We start from the raw sequence: 19,690 nt of genomic DNA, 5'->3' as shown, positions 1-19,690 counted from the left end.
TACAGTGTTCTTCATATAATTGATTTCTATTTTTTTTTAAAGATTTTATTTGTTTATTTGACAGACAGAGATCACAAGTGGACAGAGAGGCAGGCAGAGAGAGAGAGAAGCAGGCTCCCTGCTGAGCATAGAGCCCGATGCGGGACTCAATCCCAGCACCCTAAGATCATGACCTGAGCCGAAGGCAGCGGCTTAACCCACTGAGCCGCCCAGGCGCCCCATATAATTGATTTCTAATTTCAGTGGTCAGAAGAGATGCTTGATGATTTCAATATTCTTGAATTTATTAAAACTTGTTTTGTGGAAAGGAAAAAAAAAAAAAAAAAGACTTGTTTTGTGGCCTAACATACAATCTGTCCTGGAGAATGTTCCATGTGCACTTGAGAAGAATGTGTATTATTGCTTTTGGATGGATGGTTCCGTATATATCCAAAACCATCTGATCTAACACACCACTTAAGGCCAGTGTTTCCGTATTGATTTGTGTCTGAGTGATATATCCATTGATGTAAGTGGAATATTAAAGTCCCTACTCTATTACTATACTGCTGTCTATTTCTCCCTTCCAGTCTGTTAATATTTGCTTTATGTGTTCAGGTGCTATGTTGGGTGCGTACATATTTACAAATGTAATGTCCTCTAAATGGATCGACTCCTTTGTCATGTAACATCTTTGTCTCTTATTACAGTCTTTGTTTAAGAGTTGATTTTGTCCAGTATTAAGTCTAGCTACCGCCCCCCCCTTCAGTCACACACTGCGGTAATATCAGCACAAGCACACAAATATGGCCAAGCTGTGAAGCTGAATAAAATAACTAAAATAGCAATCATAAAATAAATTATATCAGCCATACGAGAGGCTGAATCATCTTTCCATTCTCTCTGGAGAAAATACTACAGAATTAGTATCCGTGAAGAGGCTGAGTAAGCACTCAAAAATATGTAAGGGAAAAAGGTGCGCCAGGACGTTAATAAATACATTATTTTCTTGGATCCTGTGATATTTATGGTTTTTCTCTTCTTAAACACGTATTCGCTTTCCTTCTTTTGTAATGGTAATTTGGTGTTTGCTTTCTTGGACGCCCCTCCCCAGGTCCTAACAGCGCACGACCCGAAGGGCGGCCCCTACACTGAGGCGAAACGCCCCCCTCCTCCCCTGCAAGTCACCCAGACATCTCAGGTGCACAAATAAAGAAGCACACGTATTTCACAACAAATTCTCGAGGGGCACAGCCCATCGACAGGCACTTCACCTTCAGACCTACCACCCGCCCATCTCCCAACGCGGGCGTGGTGGCAGACCCCACCCCTCTCCTTTTTGCGCCTGCGCGGAGGCGAAGAGGGGCGGGCCGGAAACGCGGGCGTGGATTGGCCGGACGTAAATCGCGTAGTTATGTTTGAAAGGCCCAGTCAGCACCCGATCTTTCCGTGCCAGCCAATAGGCAGTTGGAAGGGCAGGCAGAAAGGGCGGGAGTCGCTATTTGAACGGGCCGCGGGAGGGGCTGCCGTTCAGCTTCCGGCTGGAGTCGGGTGTGGGTCTCGGGCAGCCATGGAGGACCAGCTCCTCGGGGAGGACGCGCTAATGTGGCAGTTCCGGGACAGCCGCCGACGCTTCCAGAGGCACATGCAGCGACTGATAGAAAAGGTACGGCACCGCCCCCCCCACAGGCCCGCTGGAGAGGGGGATAGGGGCGCGAGGCCGACGGGGGAAAACGGGGTTGGGAGCTGGGGTGAGGATGGAGGCGGCGGAGCGCGGGGCCATCGGGAAGGGTAAGGGAGACGGGGGTGTAGAGGAGGAAGCGGGGTTGGGGAGAGGGGACTGGGGGGCTGGGATGGAGTGGGAGGTGGTTGGGGGGCGAGAGGGAGGGAGCTTGGGTGGAGGAGGGTTCTTCCAAACTTCCGGGGGAGGGGGAGAGGGAGGGAGTTTGGGGGGGGGGTTCTTCCAGCCTCGCGCTGGCGCCTCCTCCGCCCGGGTCAGGGCCTCCTCGTGGCCCTCGGACCTGACGAGATGCCCTGTCTCTCCCGCAGTACAACCACCCCTTCGAGGATGCCCCGCTGGTGCAGATGTCCACCCTGACCTATGAGACACCCCAGGGTACGAGTCCTCCCCACCTTCTGAGTGTTTACGCGTGTGAACAGAATAGTGTCTTCCCAGAGCGCGAAATGCCGTCCCTGCTCTCTCATGAAAATAAACCGTGCTCACCTTGTAGGAATTAAAGCATTACGAATTCCCTTGAACCTATAAGTTCCTTAAATTACTTATTTCCGGCAGAATTACTTATTAAAACAGAATTCTGCAGACCCACAGATGCCTGCCCCTGCTTGGTCGCTTGTTCTGTCCACTTGGGCTGGTTGCTTTAACAGTGGAGGCCGGGTCTCTGTTTCTTCATCTGTCACATGGGAAGATGACTATACCTACTTCGTGGGGATGTCTGAAGTTACATGAGTGTGTTTGTGGAGTTCTTGGAACGGGGCCGGCCCTCATAAACACTCGTATTGACTGTTATTTGATCTAATTGACTGGGAGTATTAACTGTCCTCAGGCTCAGAGCTCTCGGAAAGTGACGAGAAGGAGCCGTTCTGTTTAGTGGTTGATGCTGTAAGCTGACTTACCTCTCATGGATTCTCTTTGCTAACTAGGTGAAGACATCAGTTCCGCCCACTCAGTCTTATTCCCAGCTCATTCTGACCCACTAGTGAAGGCCAGTCTCACATCCAGCTCTGCTGTGCGCTGGACAGGCAGGTCCTAGAAGTTTCGTAGGGCCAGCTTCTGAAGTTAAATAAAGGGTTAGCTGTCTGCCTTTTTAGCTGAGCCAGCCACCTATGGGTGAAAAGTTTATGAAGACAGAAGCTAAGATATTCCGGCTCCAGATTTCACTTACTCTCTGGTCTCTGTCCAGCAATGACAGTCGCTTTCCGGCGTTTTGAGTAAGATGAAGTATAGAGACAGGTGATGACAAATCCAACCTGAGGGCAGGACACAGGGCCATGTAGGAATCTTTCCTAAGGGTGCCATGGGCAGGCTTCACTCTGTTCTTCTGCACCGTCTCTGCAAGGATAGGCAGTGTCTGGAGCATTCTGGCCCCTCCACATACCTAGTAGAGCGCCACTGACTCCAAGAGTGAAGCCCACTCTGACTCCAGTTTGAGGAGAACAGTAGTTGAAGCATCTACACAGCCTGACAGCACTCCTACTCAGAGCACTAAGGCCTCCTGGAGAGCTTGTTATAGCACAGACTCCTGGGGCCTCCGGCAGCAATGCTAGGTGTGGATTCAGTGGATCTCAGGAGCTCCTGGCTAATGATAATGCGGTTCCCCGGACCTATTGCTTAGCCGGAGTAGGTACTTTCTGATTAGAACTAGCGGACCACCTTGCGGCAGAAGTTCCCAATATAAGGCAACAGCACAGGATGTAGAGTGTAGCTAACACTCCCACACTCATGGTGGTGAAGACAGTGGGGGAATAATAGTTGTTAACTTGTGTTGACCACTAACCGTGTGCCCTGTGCTTCTGAGAGTCTCATGCTTTGGATTCTCAGCAACCCTTTGAGGTAGGTACTAGTCCTAGGATCATTGTTTCATAGCAGAGATGCAGCAGAAAGAGGTTAGGGAACTAGCCCCATGTCACTTTGCCACACCAGCAAAGCCTTAACTTGAGTTAGCTTATTTGCTAAGCATCAGTCTGTTCTGGAAAGGCCACATGGTGCAGTGGGCAAGAGCACAGAGAGTCACTGCCCTGGATTCACAGCCTGGCCCCACCAGTTGGCTGCACAGCCTGAGCAGCCTGGACTTGGTGACTTGACCTACTTCTTGCCTCTGTGTCTCCATCTGTACAGTGAACTTGGTGAGCGCCAGCCTCCTAGAGAGTTAGGATTTCTCTACAAGTTCCATAGATGTGAGTTTTAAATACTAAATGTGATATATGTGGGAAGTGTTTGGGATAGAGCCTGGATCATTGTAAGCACTGTGTATCATCATTAGCAACCATCTCAACCCAACGATCCCTTATTCACTTTGAATTTACCTGGGGGCAAATGGAGGTTTAGGAAGAGATCAAGTATTCTGGCCCAGGTTCTGCTAGCTAGTAAGTGGCAGGACTCCCAAATCTAAGCATTCACCCACATGCTTAGGCCTTGCTCTGTACTGGTAGACTTCCCTCAGAAAGCACTCCGAACATGGGGTAGAGAGGTTGCCCTCAAATAGTGCTTCCGATCTACGTGTAATATATAATTTACTCTCAATATATCTACTTTAAGGATAATACTTGGCATATGTGTGTTCTTTAACCCCATTTAACTCTGGCTTAATGACAAAACTAGATGAGCTATTGCCTCCTAGATAGGAGACTGTCATTAACGACAGGTGTTTGTCTAATTTTAATTTAAAAAAAAAAAAAAACCTTCAACTCCACAAAGATGAAAAACAACAGAATATCAGAAGTAAGGCTTGCTTTCAGTGTTGTATCTGTCTTTTGCCTGCCACTTTGGTTTCCTTTGACACAGATTGAACAGAAATTCAGCAGTCAGGATTGCTTATGTGGTAATTTTAATTTTATTTCTTTTCTGAAGGATTGAGAATTTGGGGTGGAGGACTGGTAAAGGAGAGAAACAAAGGACACATCCAGGTATTTAACGTCAAATTTTACCGCCAACACAAGCTGCCATACAGGAATACCGATGTGAATGAAGGTGTGGGTCAGCTGTGGCTGCGCCGGGATCCCCCAGAGATCACTGCAGGGCTCCTGATCTCTGGCTTTCTCACCCGAGCTACCCATTTTCCTCTGCTGTAGGCTGAAGGGCTCTTGACAGCAGCCCCATGGGCAGGGCTGGCTGGAGGGAGAAACCCGTTCCTGCCCCAGCTGCAGCCATAGCTGTGAGCTTACATTGTTGGGTCCTTACGGAAAAGATCCAAACCAGTTGCTTTGAGGAAACGTGCCTCTTTTCTCTTCTGCAAAGGGAAGAGATTAGGGAGAGGGTGCAGGATCACGCCTCTTTCCCCCGTGGAGGTCCCTTCCAAAACCCTGGTGTGGTTTTCCTGAATTTATCTGTGGACACTGAGACAGGTGGCCTGCTATGTTCATGGGAGGAGCCAACATAGTTTGCCTTCCCGCCGGGAGACCCACAGAGTCTTGCCACGGTAATTTTTGTAAGGATGTCTGGGATCCCCTTAATGACTGCCTCTCAGCCAAGAAGACTGTGCCCCAGAATGAAAACGTCAGGTTAGGATTCCTGAACCATTAACAGGAATTCTGAAATAAAATTTCTTCCTGATTATTTTCATCACACACATCATGTATTTGGTTGTAGAAATGTTAGAGATACATGTAACTATTAAAATCAACCTAACTTCTACAGTCATTCATGATATTTTAGTATAATATAATTCCTGTTTATATTATAGACGTTTTTCACCTCTTTTTCCCACATAATATATGTTGTGAACATTTTTTTTCAATCATCTGTTGTATCACTCAATTACCTTTTTTTCAAAACTGCTCTCATGGGTAGGCATTTAGCTGTTTGCACCTTCCTTTATTATAAACCGGGATCGGCACACTTCTGACAAAGGGCCAGATGAGAAGTATTTTAGGCTTTGCTGGCTGTGTATTTCCAGCTACTCTGCTCTGTATTAGGAGGGGAAGGCTCCTGTATGCCATACGTGAACAGGCATGGCTGTGTTCCCTTGAGCTTTATAAGACCCCTGTTATAAATACCCCTTGAAGGACCATCTTTGCGTTTTCCCAGGGCCTATACTAGCCCTTATCTAGTAGTCGCCAGGAGGTGCGATCATCAGGTCAAAGGATTTGCACTCTAAATTATGCTTAATAATGATGCCCACCTATCAGACCAGTATTTGAACGGCCTGGGTAGCCAAGTGTTTTCATCTGCACATTTATTTAAGGTTGTTTTGTTTTGTTTTTTTAAAGATTTTATTTATTTGACAGAGAAAGATAACAGCAAGACGGGACACAAGCAGGGGGAGTGGGAGACGGAGAAGCAGGCTTCCAGCTGAGCAGGGAGCGCAGTGTGGGATCATGATCCTGGGATCATGACCTGAACCAAAGGCAAACACTTAAACTGACTGAGCCACCCAGGCACCCCTATTTAAGGCTTTTGCTTGAAATGTAGGAGCACTGCTGCCTGGGATCTATGGAATTTTGAGCTCCTCTCCTAGGATTAGAAAACTAGACGTCATCTGTGCTGACCACTCAGACTTCTGCCGCCCCCCAAAGTTACTATGTGTGACTATGCCCAACTCTGCCTTCTTTTCCCAGACAACCAGAAACTCAGCTGCTCCGCACCCCCAAGATGGTGCCTGGAGGCTGTGGGAGGCAGTAAGCCACAGTGGGCTATGTGTGTTGACCTATCAGTCTGGTTCCAACACAAGGCCCAGGTTTTTTTTGTAGCCCCAGAGCTTCCAGCCGCTGGGACGTCAGTGCCCAGGGCTCAGCTTCCCCTCGTTTTTTTTGTTTGGTTTTTGTTTTTTGTTTTATTTTTAAGAATTTATTTATGTATTTGACAGAGAGAGATCACAAGTAGGCAGAAAGGCAAGCAGAGAGCCTGATGTGGGACTCGATCCCAGGACCCTGAGATCATGACCTGAGCCGAAGGCAGAGGCTTAACCCACTGAGCCACCCAGGCACCCTCCCCTAGTTTTCCAATCAAGTTCTGCCTCACCTCCGGACACAGCAACCACGAAACAGTTCCAGAGGCTTCTCTAGTTCTTCCTTTCTGTTCCAGGTGATTCAGCCCTTCCTCACCTGAGGCAAAAGGGGCGACATTCCCTAAGGCAGGATTCAGTTACCAGGCAGTGTTCACAGCCAGCCACAAATCCCCCTGATCCTGAGGTGACAACTGCAGGGACAGGCCTCACCATGCTCTGACTCCTGTTCTTGTGAGGCGGGGGAGTTCTTAAGCTCCTTTAGCCAATCCGGTGTCTTGAATTCTCAAATTTTACTAATGAGAACCCACGGATGGCATTCGTCAGGATTGTTAGCGAGGCCTGTTAGTGGTCTGGCCCCTGCATTCCCGTCTTTGCTCCTCGCTTCCCCTACTCCGTCCCTCGCCATCCACAATTTACCATCCAAGTGGCTCTGGGAATAGCAGCCCAGGCACACCCAGAGGAAGAAAGCCGTTCCTTCTCTGAGGAGGGGCCCTACCATCAAAAGGGAGTCTCAAGGCCCTTTATGCGGGAAGGTTCTAGGAGTGCATGAAACCCTGTGCTCTCACGCTAAAGGGAGGATTGTAGGGTTGTTACTTCACTGTGGCTTTAAAGTGTGTTGTCACTGAGTCGAGCCCGTCTTGATCTACTTCTGTGCTTTTGAGGACTCCCCGGTGGAGGCAGTCAGCAGGAGTGATGGCAGCCTCACGGAAGCCAGCACCAGAGGTCCAGCTCCCTCCGTGCCCGGCACACAGGTCCTGGCAGTGGGTGAGTGTCCCTGTGCTAGGTGGCAAGTTCGGGAGGGGCACGGGTCCCCAGTACAGCATTCGAAGTCCAGATCCCTCACTAGGACTTTTTTCCAAGGTTATTTTAAAAACAAGAGCATCTTAAAGTGCCTGCTAGTTCCTTCTATCTTGCTTAGTTACATTGTGGTTCTTGACACCTAAGCAGCGCTCAGACCTTCTTAAAGAATGAATGTACACGCTCCCATCCGTTTTTTAGCTTATTGCTCCTCTTAAAAACATCTCAGGAATTTCACAAGACTTCAGATTGGCCCCACAGGGCGGTGTTTAACTGCTGACTCCTGTAGATCGTCTTCCTGCCTCTGCATCACTTTGTCCTCCATGGGGCTGCCTTCCCTGCCCCAGGCCAGTCCCAGGCTGCCCAAACCCCGACCCAGCCCGTTTTCTGGGGAATCTGTCAGCACTGCCTTTCTCTCTTTGGCGCCTCCCTTAGCCCTGTGCAGCCCGTCAGTGTTGAACGCACTCAGATTTCACCTCAAGCACAGTCAAGCATAGTTGACAGGCCTCCCTGCCTTGTGTCCCTCTCTCTGCATTAGTTTGACTTCCCTTCACGACCCAACTTAGAGGAGCTGCCCTTGCTTCCCACCTGCCAGGCACTCCACCAGCTCCATCCTGGCTCCCGACTCTCATCTGGAAGAACTCTCAGTGGTCCCAGCCACCCTGTTGCTGACTCATTGGCATTCTGGGGCTTCTATCCCACTTCCCTCTTGGTAGCATTTGGAGCTTCTGGAAATCCTGGCTTTAGTCTGCGGCCCTGTGGGTTTTCTTCCTTCCCCACCCCCCTCCTGCCATCCCACCTCCCCTCTCTACCAGATGCCCTTTCTTGAGATTGGCCTGAGCCCCTCACTCTGGTGCAACCCCCAGCCCAGACCCTGTCAGCCTCTCTTCTCAGTCTAAACTTGGCACATCTAAACTGAAAATGTCAACCAGCAGAATTGCCCTTGGCACATCTGTAACGTGAGCCAGAAACCCAGCCCCTCCCTCCCTCCCTGTGCCTCTGCCTCCCCCGTCCCTCGTGTAGCTCTGCCCCTGTGCCCCGCCGTATCCCCACAACACCAGCCCTTCCCCTGCTGGCACCTGCGACAGCACCCATTCAGGCATGCCACTTCTCTGCTCAATGGCTTCATGTTGCTCTTGGGATGAAGAGCAGAATCCTGGCTTGCCCACCGTGTTTCACTGCCCCCAGGAAGCCCCCTGACCCCCAGATCAGAACAGACTTCCACCTTCACCCAGGCTCCATACACCAGCCCTTCTCCAGATAGTAGTTAACCAGACTGTAGATCTGTAATGTTAGACTTTGTAACTGGCCCAAAACCCCCATCTCCTGCTGGCACTGGTCCTCCACAGGCTTCGTGTGCTCTGCCCAGCTCTCACCAGCAGCTCACCTGCTCCATGCCAGCTGTAAAAGTGGATTCAGTCCTTCAGAAAACACAGGGCGGTCTTGCCAAGTAGAACTAGGAAGACCTTAATGAAGGTGTTGACTCATTGATCCCAACTACAACTCCACAAATCCTTAGTTCCGTGAGTTCCTGGACTGCTTGAAATAATTAGAATGGTTATCCCAGAGCTGCACTGTCCAATTTGATGGCAAACATCACTGGTGGACAGTCAAATGAACTGAAAATTAAATAAAATTTAACTTAAAGTTCCCCAGCCTCAGAGCCACATTCCAAGTGCTCGTCGGCCACACTGTGGCTGACATAGCAGACAGCAAGGAGGTAGACAACAGCCCTGAGCCACAGTGACTCTGCTCCTAGAATCAGAGGCTATCGAAGGAGTTCAAGGTGATAGAAGGCTTCTCCAGGGGCACCTGAGTGGCTCAGGCGGTTGGGCTTCTTACTTAGTCTCAGGTCATGATCTCAGGGTCCTGGGATTGAGCTCCACATTGGGCTCTGCCCTCAGCAAAGTGTCTGCTTCTCCCTTTCCCTCTCCCCTCCCCCAGCTCCTGCATAAGCTCTCCCTCAAATAAATAAATAAATCTTTTTTTTTTTTTTTTTTTTAAGATTTGATTTATGTATTTGACAGAGAGGGAACACAAGCAGGGGAAGCGGGAGAGGGAGAAGCAGGCTTCCTGCTGAGCAGTGAGCCTGATGTGGGCCTTGATCCCAAGACCCTGGATCATGACCTGAGCCAAAGGCAGATGCTTAAGGATTGAGCCACCAGGTACTCAATAAATAAAATCTTTTTAAAAAAAAGAAGGAAAGAAAGAAAGCTGCTTCTCCAGTCATATTCCTGCCCTGATGGGTTTGTGGCATTGCTGGTAATCAGGACAGCGACAGATGGCTGTGTCCTTATTAAAGGGAGCACTCTAGAACATACTCTAATGGTGCAAACACTATCCTTAAGAGAAAATGCAAGGTTTCTTTAAAATGCTGATTGAGATTTCCATTTTTTTGCTTTCAGATTCAAAAAACAATGATGATGCATCTTTATATCAGGAAGACGTGATTGCTGGGTCCTTCATGGTAAGACCCACCTGTTAGAATGAAGGGACCGAGCCAGAGCTCAGGGATACAAGAGCATGTCCTCATTTCCAGTGTATTTCTTGTCCTCTTTAGACTCACTCTTTGCTAATACCACCCCTCACGTCTCTGATCCTCCTCCTTCTCCTGTCTAGCATGCAGCAGCCTTCACTGCCCCGGTTCAAGCCTGGTTTACTGAACTTAAAAAAAATGTTGGATGATGTTCCGTGTGACTCATCACAGTTCACTGTGCACCCATACCCTTGATCGTGATATTGAAAGTTAGGTTCTAAGTTGGCCTTTGCCTGAGAGGCAGTGTCATAAGGAAGTTGTTTCCAGGGAGTATTTCCAGGTCAGCCCTTGGAAGCCCATGTCATCACAAGGTCACGTCATCAGGCCATTGATCTGCCTGCCACCCAGAGTGGCCCAGTGGTCCCAGAACCACCTGTCTCTTCACCTGTTAGGATCCGATCTCATCTTCCCTCCATTGGGATACACAAGAATACACAGAGAACTTAGTCCAGTGGGGTGTCTTTCCTGGTCCCAGTGTCAGATGCTGGAAGAGCTTGCATTTGGGTTTTTCCCTAAAATTGCTGTTTTCATCCAGAGTTTGCCATAAATCCAGTTTGACTTTTTAGTGTCTAACTAGAATAGGCTGTGACCCTGGGGGAAGAAGGAGGGTACTTTTTGAAGTGTTACACAGGGGTGGCAGTGAAGGGGAAGTAGGTGGTCCCAGCAATAAGAAACATCCTGGACAACTCTGAAAAACAATCTGAGGGGTTTGAAGTGGCGGGGGGAGGTGGGAGGTTGGGGTGCCAGGTGGTGGGTGTTGTAGAGGGCACGGCTTGCATGGAGCACTGGGTGTGGTGAAAAAATAATGAATACTGTTTTTCTGAAAATAAATAAATTGGAGAAAAAAAAAAAAAAAGAAACATCCTGGACAATGTGTGTTTGTGTTATCCCCCTTATCCTCCTTTGGCTTCCCACTCCGGTACAGGGTGAAGATCAACACACCCTCTCCCCTGTGCTTGGCAGAAGGGGAACGGAGAGGCCGCTCTTCTACCTCCTTAGCCAAAACGCTGAACATCTTTTCTCGTAAATGTACTGATCAGGGCTGATTCTCACAGTTGAGTCCTGAACTCACCTAAGAATATTCAGATTGTTTTAAATTGTTTTCTGTTCTAGAAATGCTGTCCTAAGCCTCCACAGACTTCTCTTTTTTTGTCTTTTTTTACTTTCTTTTGGATGGTTGCCCCTGGGTAAATGATTCAAAAGTTCGATTTCTGGGTCCAGAGGCTTTTCAGAGGATCTGGACCACTTTGCACTAACAGCAAGGAGCGAAAAGTGACTTTGAAGAACTTCATTTACTGATGTGTAGTTAATGAACTTGCCAGTTTGTTCCAGCACCCAAGAGTTCATCCAGACCCAAAAGCTCTTATGAATACTGATTCGCTTCTGTATCAGCCTGCAGTGCCTTGGAGCCCTTTGAAAAACAAGTTAAGGAGGAAATACTTGACCCAGGTGGATGTTCTGCTCCAGGATGAAGGACGTTCAGAGGTAATGTGCTTCCTGGCATGCATCTTCTGATAATTGAATCCTAGAGACACACGGAGGCCCACCAATCAGTTTCTTGTTCACTCTCTGTGGAACCCAGAAGGAGCCTCCCAAGCAAGTGTTTAGCAACCATATCATTCCCAGGCTTGCAGACTTCCACTTTCCTTGAGGAAGCGCTCCAGGTCCTCGGGGGCAGCAGGGATCAGGGAAGCTCGTGGGATGCATCATCCGTCGTCCTCTGTTCTGGAGCAGCTCACGGAAATGTTAAGGGGCCCCACCTTGGGGTAGTGATGGGGAAGCAACAGCTCCCCGCTCCCCGTGGCTCTGGGGTGACCGGGCTGGCACTGGCAGCAAGTGCCCTCTGCACCTGACCTGCGGTTGTGTCACGGGGGGGTTCTATGCTGAGGTCTGGGCTGCCCCACTGGGCCCTTGCCCAGGGTGGGTGTCCACCACGCTCCCCCACAGCCAGTCTCCCAGAGCTTCGTCTGACAGAGCAAGGACACCAGCTCTAGCTTTCCAAGTTCTGTCAGGGTCTTCTCATAAAAGGACATTTTCATATTCAGTAACTAGGAGGTAAGTGACGTGGGATGAATCATTTATCTCAAAGGCAGCAAACTTCACGGGAACATGTACTTTTTCTTATTGTGTTGCTGACCAGTGAGAACGCCATGGCCGAGGACCATTGAATTGGTGGATTTATTGGAAATGGCCTTTTCCTTTATCCTAGAGCAGCGGGGGATGGGGTCCTGGCAGATGGGTGGCAGCAGTGACCCTCTTGGGGGAGTCCCCTGAGGGTCACATGGACAAGCTCCCAGATTTTACTAAGACACCTCCTCCCACCACTGCTGGAGGCTGCAGCCACTGGGATTGTGGTCACACTTGTCACATCTGCTGCTGAGCTCAGACCCACGGCCTGTGGATGGGGAAGAGCAGCTCTCATACCATCCTGCGGGGCCTGGCACTGGTGGTGGGGGACAGCTTAGGACACCCCCACGTGTTAAATCATATGCTTTGATTTCAGTGTACTGACGATGGAGTTGGAGAGGATACCCCTGTAACACTGAGTCCTTCCTTGGCCTCACCTGCTGAGTCTGTCCATGGTGAGTGTGACATAGAAACTTGGCGTGAACCATGTCCCTTCTGCTTATGTGCAATGTTTCATTGACATAAACTGTTAGACCAGCACTTAATAGATAAATTATTCATATTTAACTAACAGACTGCTTTTTTCCTCTGGCACTGTGGCGTGCTAATTGTTAATTAGCTCTTTATCCCAACATACTGTTGTGAAATGTTTGAATCTCCAGAAACACAGGACTCCTACAATAAACATCCTTTGTTTGCATGTAATAATCCACATTTTGTAGCATTTTCTTATCCGCCCACTGCCCCCATGCCCACGCACCGTGTCCGTCGACCAGCGTTCACATCTGTGCTGTCCCTAAGTGCTGGCAGGTCTGCTAAGAACAAGGAAACCCCAGGCCTGGGTGGAGCTGTCCTGTGCAGGCCAGAAGGCTCTTGGGCCATCTCCTAACTCATGAATAGTCCTGGCCACTGGTAGTCTTGCAGAACGTACCTCAGTTTGGACTTCTCTGGACTTCCTCCAGGTTAAGTTCATGTTAAACATTTTTGGCAAAAATAATGCAGAGATGGTGTGTGTTCTCCAAGGACGTCCCTTCACTCTGTCCCATTGTTAGTGACTTTCCAGACTGGGCACTTGGCTAAGGGAGGAACCTCCCAGGTTTCTCACTTCCTCAGAGTCATCTGTGGGTGCCCCTCTGAGATCACCTGGTTCCCCACAGACCTCCCACCCCATGGTTTTGGCTTCCGGCCCCAACTCCTGCCTGAGTCGGTGCTGCAAAGCCCCCTATCCTGGTCCTGCCATTCCCCCCGGGTGCACCTGTTGGCATTCTGTAAACAAGCACTGTCTCACTTCTTTCCTGAATTTTGTTCCTTCCTTTATCCCCACATGGTTTTACTTTTAAAAAATTATAGAAGCAATAAGAATTCCTGGACATTTTTTTTCTATTTTAATTAGCTCATGTTAGAAGCCACTGGTGCTCAAGTTGTCCCACACACAGGTCATAGGAGTCCCCCTCACGGATTTCTGTGTCCTCCTGCCTGCCGCGTCAGTTTTAAGCACTTCGTGCCTTTACCCCAACTCCATAGTCACCCCCCCCCCCGCCCCTGTGATCACCAGTGCCCAAACCCTCTGCTCGTCTAGCTGGTCGTGCGGTGCAGAGCTGTTTCAGAGTCACGGCTCCCGCTATCATTTGCGCGACAACCTACTCAAGAAGGTTCCAGAGTTTGAAGCAGCTCTTTGATCCTCACGCAGTGTCCCAGAGGCTGTCCGTTCTGAGTACAGTGTTCAAAATCATTTGATTTCTTTTTCCTCCTGCCGTTATCATAAATTTGATAAGCACTTGAGTGCTTTCTGGGTCTATTTTCACTTTTTAGAGTTCTCCCTGTCCTCGTTGGTTTAATTTTATTTTTTAAATACATAAAACATGGCACATGTGCAAGTCCAGTCTGTATGAAGAGGTGTATCCGGGAGTCCTGGGTCTTCCCTGCCCCCCAGCCCTGTAGGTAAACAGTGTCATTGTTTGGTTTCTTCTGAGACTTTGAAAAAGGCATCCAGCGTGCACACCATCACCTGGGGAAGGAAGACCCCACTGGGGAAGTTTTGTGGGGAGAGTAGATATTTAAGTTCGAGAGCTAGAAAGAAATCTCTGAGAAAAATCTAGTTCTATATTTTCATGGAAATTTCCTCTTTTTTGTCTTGCTTAAAGAAGCCTCATTCCCATCCACCCTTTAGTTCTGTGGTCTCGCACTATCTTGAATGATGGCACTTTACCTTGTGTGTGTTTTTCTCCAGGAAGCCGTGGTCATGTGTCCGGAAGGAGTCCTGGTAGCCCAGTTGAGCCGGCTTCATGGCCCGGGGAGTGTGATCCAGCAGACCTGGCCCTCGTGCCTAGAAGCGACAGTCTCACGTTCCAGGGGGCTGGGGGGCACAGCCGCTCAAGCAGCCCGGCCTTGGAGGCTGACATCATCTGTGACGTGACCATCAGCGACCTGTATGCCGGCATGCTGCACTCGATGAGCCGGCTGCTAAGCACAAAACCGGCGTGTATCATCTCTACCAAAACCTCGTTCATCGCTCACAGCTGGAGCGCCAGGAGGAGGCACAAGCGTAAGAACAGAATGAACCAGACACAGTGCCGGGGAGCCGAGCTCTCTCAAAGTGTTTCCCGGGAGACACTCCCATCCTGTTCCAAGCCACTGAAGGACGGGAAAGTGTTAAGAGATTGCGAGAACTTTCTAGATGCTTCTGGCCAGAAGGCAGCAGTAGAATTGGAAAAAGCTTTCCCTGAAGTCAACAAACCCAAGACCCACAAATTAGATCCACGCTGGAAGAAGCTTAGGGGGTTGAAGAGTTTAATGCCTCGGTGTTCATTGACTTATGGAGGAACCTGTACAATGCATCATCTTGGTCAGGAAAATAGACTTATGGCACTAAAATGGTTAATTTCTCCTGTAAAAATCATTTCCAGACCAAGAGTACTGCGGGACAAGGGAAGGAATCGTTACAGGGAAATTGGAATCAAATTTGATAAGCTTCATCAGAAATATTGCCCAAACCCTGGGAAACAGCCCTGCCTGACTTCCCTTCCAGGACCCTCAGCAGTGGCTGTGTACAGGGGTGGTCCAGTGAGCCCTTGCAGCCCCCGGGGCTTAGAAACCCGCAGGCTCAGCAGGTTCCAGGAGGCTTTTGAAGACCTGGGTGAACGAGCTATTGGAACAGTGAGATGGAACAGCGAACCCCTGCCAGTGAGGGGTTCGCCTCCCTTGCTTTCAGAAACCAGCTCTGTGCAGAGCCCAGGCCACTCGGAGCAGACCCTTGACCTTTTTCAAGGAAACCATCTTGAAATACTTAGAAAGTCCGTATCTCCCAGCAAAGCCACATCAGTAGCTGGCGGACAGCCTCCCAGCTGTGGAAGGAATCGTTACAATGAAATAAAGGAGAAATTCGACAAGCTTCATCAAAAGTATTGCCAACAGTCACTGCAGCAGACACAGGCACCTTTACGTATTGGAACATCTCCAGGTGGAGCAAGCCTGGAAGTTCAGTACCCCAGAGGAGGTGCATTGGAAAAAGCAAACCCAGACTGTGGCTTCCAGGGTCCCCCAAAGCTGTCAGCATCACCCCAGTGGAGCATGGAAAGTCCACTGGGCTCGACCGCACTTGAGGCTCAGCCGTCAATGAGCTTCGTGCACACTGCCACAAGGGGCCACCAGTCCCCTCCAAAGAGACGCCGACTATCAGATTCCTTGCTGTATGGACAGTGGGCCAGTTCCCAGGATCCATCGCGTGTGGTGGGCTACGCCATCCCAGGGCCAGGGGAGAGGCCGGCTCCCGACAGCCCCCCTGGCAAAAGAAGGTGCGTTTCTGTGGGTCGAATATGGGTGTTTTACAGGAGGATTCTTCTATGCTCGTTTTCCAAACTTCCCCCAAATTCTTTTCCTTCCTCCGAAATGAGCATTTATATCCAGAACCTGTTTGTGGGTGGGATGTGTCGAGGTGGGGGCTGAAAGGGTTCTTAGCGGGAACATTTTTCACACTTCCCACGGCAGTGCATTTAGGGGACTTTTCTAAGAAGCCTCACTAGTAGTGCGCTCGGTCTGTCCTTGTCAGTTTGTGTCCTTCCCAGCCTCTCCTGGTCCTACTCCAAAAACATACGTCCTAAAGCACAACTGATCTGCAAATAATGACTTTCCTTTTATTTCTGGACTCCCTGCCGGGGACAGCAGGAGCGGCCGGCCTGGGCCACCTGCTGCTATTCTGTGACCCAGTGTTCGGCACAGAGGTCCCACCTCATCCTACAGTCTGGTTCGTGCGGGCACTTGAGTCACATGTGAATGCGTGTGTGCCGTTCTTTCTCGGGAGAAAAGATGCAAGAAGGCGGGGTGGGGCGAGGCACGGTGGATTGATCACCGTTTTCCCATGAGCCCCAGGCTTTCCAGCGCACGCTTCAGTGTCCCCAGGCTGGGGTTTGGGCAATGAGACTCTCCTGAATGAGCGCACATTTGTGGCTTTATGCATTGGTGGTGTGGGCAAGTGAGGTCGTGTTGAAACCTTCCTCCTCCCTCCTAGCCCCAAGCAGACGGGCGGCCCCCCATCAGTGGCCGTTCAGATGGACCCCATCTCCCCTAAACATGCCATGTTCTCTTTTCCCCACTGTGAACCCATCCCAGGAACCTGTGCGTTCCTCTCAGGGATGAGCCCTGAGCTGTCACTGTCCCCACCCCTGAGTGACCCCACTGGTCCTTCCCTGCCTTTGCCAACTCACGCTTCTCGGCATTCAGACCCACATGGCCCCACTCTCAGAGAGTATTTCCAAAAACCTGAGAGGGCTTTGGCTGCAGGTGGGCCTGGGTGCAGGAGAGGACTGGTCCTTCCTGAATGAACACAACCCGTAGGAGCCAGTGCCTCTTCAGGGTCAGAATCATGGTCTGGTCTTTTTCCTTCTGCTTCCACTTCCTCCGGCTGCCCCTGTATCCTCCAGCCTGCTGTCTGGCTTGTCCTCCACTGAAGCCACTGTCCACCAGTGCCCCTGATGGCCACGTCCCAGGGCCTTAACCATGCGGTGGCCTCTGTTGCTCCTGACCTGTCCCCTCCATTGTCCTGTCCCTCAGCTTCACCTCTGTGGCTTTTCCCACCTCGTCCCCAGATTTGCTGCCATGTCAGGCCACCTGCTGACCCAGCCCCTGGAGTTCAGCAGGGTCACTCCCCCAGCCCTCTTCCACCTCCACTGCAGCCGACCCACCCTTCCCGCCTTCTCGATGACTGGCAGTCACTTCTCGGTCACCTGCCCAGTGAGGGCCTGCCAAGGTCACAGCGAGGAGTAATGCCTTGTGCCTGGCAGTGGAGCAGCCAGAGGAGAGCTCAGCCCTCTGTGGGGCCGGCTTCCCTGGAATTGGGAAGTCACGGTGGCCACGCCCTGGAGGCCTCTCGCAGTTCCGTCTTAATGCTGTGTCATGAACACACTTAACCATTTTCCACATTTTTCTTTTTTTTCTACTTATAAATCTTGAGAAAATGGACCAGATCTTCCTGAGCTGACGTCTGAGTCCCTTTCTGTGTGTCTGGCTGTGCAGAACCTTCTCACCGCCTCCTCCCTTAATCTGCAACGACCCCTTTAATGAGATAGGTCTCATCCAACAGGCAGGCTCTGTCTCTTACTCTATAAATAAGGGAGTGTAGCTCAATAGCTAAAGCCTCTCTAGAATCCTGAGTCGGCCCAGGACCTTGATGCCAGGCCAGGAACCACCTGGTTCATGGGCATAACCACCAGATGGCGCTGCTCCCTGGAGGTGGGTAACCCTTGGGCGGGTTTTTGCATCCTTGACACATTTTCTATAGTGAACACACAAATGCTTAGATATATATGCAGTGGAATAAATACAGAACAGTTAAGGTTTTGGTGGCATGGGAATTCTAGTGGAATTTTACTGAAATCATTTTCCTTGTCCTTTTTTTTTTTCTAAAGGAAAGAACAAACCTTTCAAGATGGAAGAGAAAAGTGACTTTGTACTCAGAAAAATTGAAAGCTGAAGATGTGTAGCCAAGTTATTTTTTAAGACTTTGTCCCTCTTCCCCTGTACTCTGTGTATGTTTAATCCTCAAGAATATGTGAGAGCTGGCTTCACTTACCTGCCCTTCAAAGCAAATTTCAGTGAAACTTGTCCCTTTGAAATGACTCTGAGTTCTTGGTGTAGAAATTATTTGAATAAAGTTGCTCAGTTAAAATGTTTCATGTGATCCTTTATGGGTTTATTTTCCTTGTGTGTTCTTTTTAAAATGTACACACATCCTCAGAAAGCTCTCCATTCCCAGTCATTAGAGAACCTTGTTTGCTCTAAAACCCATGTCCGCCCCAGACATGAGGGTTTAAGGTTTAAATTCAGAACTAGGGACCTGGTCTCTTCTATGCTAGCAGGTAGAAAATTAAAACATTAGCTCATCCCTGAAAAGTAATTACTAACATATTCATGTTTTTAGCTGAAAACGTGCTGTATTCAGATAGTCCTGGGATGTTTCCAAACCTTGCAACCACACAGCGTCCCCGACAAAGCATTTGCTCACACCGCCACCGCCCCACAACCCCCCACTACACCACCTGCCTCCTACCCAGCAGGCCTGTGCTACTGTTCTCTGGCCCTCTCTCTCTGCTGGAGAGGCTGGAATAGCAGGGTCACCTAGCAGAAGAAGGCAAGCTAGGAAGAGCTCAGGTATGGGTCTTGGGTAATTGATAGGATCTGCCAATAAAGGATGCCATAGACTATATGTGGGATGGTAGGTATTTTTAACATGCCCAGTTTAGTACTACACGTATTCCGCGTCTTGGCTTCACCAAAAGGTGTTCGCGCTTGCCAGGAGCTGATGGGTGCTGGTATCACATATCAAGATTCTAGGTAGCTGGTTTCCTCTGCGCTCCTGCTGGGTGTCTGCTGCTAAGGACGCGTGCAGCCGCGATCCTCGAGTACATGCGTAAGCTTACGTGTGGCATACATCTAGACGTGAGCTAGTCGTGGATAGGTGTCTTCAACTCCTCTAATTTTGCCAAATGGCTTTCCCAAATGGCTATTCCGGTATGCAGTCTGGTAATAGAAGAGGTCCCATTACTGCCACCCGTGGGCGCCACTCTGGGGGCGGGGTGGGGGGCGGTTGGTTTGTGAAACGTATGGCAGTTTGCGTTTCTAGGGAACTGGATTTTCATTTGCTTTGTTTCTTACTAATCTGGGTATGTCCTTGTTGCCAGTTCAATTACACAAACCAATCTGGTCTGGTCTGGAATAAATTGCAAGTAATTTCTTCTGTCTGTGATGTGTCATTTAACTCCATGGCACCTTACTGTAAAGAAGTTACATTTTAACAGTCAGATAGCCTAACCCTTTATTTTTTTCTGGCATCTGCTGTAAACTTTTTAGAGAAAATCTAGTCTCAGGATTAAAAATACTCTTTCATCTTGCATCTTTGCTTTTCTAATTTAGGTCCACAAACACTCTAGAGATGTTCTGCGCAGGCATGAAGGGGATAAAGCCTGGTTGTATGCCACCAAAGCTCTTTCCTCCACACCTGCCCCAAGTGACATGTCTGATCCTGCCCTAATCGGTGGCATTTGGGTCTGTCCACATCGAGAGCTTCTCAGCA

At 49.6% G+C, this 19,690-nt stretch overlaps 1 protein-coding gene across 1 annotated transcript; it reads left to right on the top strand.

Moving 5' to 3' along the window:
• The first annotated feature begins 1,526 nt into the window (after positions 1–1,526).
• On the top strand, positions 1,527–18,290 carry LOC122902439 (Holliday junction recognition protein). Its single transcript, XM_044241896.1, has 9 exons — positions 1,527–1,645; positions 2,029–2,095; positions 4,568–4,623; positions 7,325–7,427; positions 9,866–9,927; positions 11,389–11,481; positions 12,500–12,578; positions 14,354–15,917; positions 18,027–18,290. Exons 1-9 carry the CDS (start codon positions 1,550–1,552, stop codon positions 18,061–18,063), a joined length of 2,157 nt encoding a protein of 718 aa, XP_044097831.1. The 5' UTR covers positions 1,527–1,549; the 3' UTR covers positions 18,064–18,290.
• Positions 18,291–19,690: the final 1,400 nt, after the last annotated feature.

Source organism: Neovison vison, chromosome 3, assembly GCF_020171115.1.
Source record: "Neovison vison isolate M4711 chromosome 3, ASM_NN_V1, whole genome shotgun sequence".
NCBI classification, from domain to species: Eukaryota; Metazoa; Chordata; class Mammalia; order Carnivora; family Mustelidae; genus Neogale; species Neogale vison.
The sequence above is the reverse complement of the archived record's forward strand: the minus strand, read 5'-3'. Positions and strand labels throughout refer to the sequence as shown.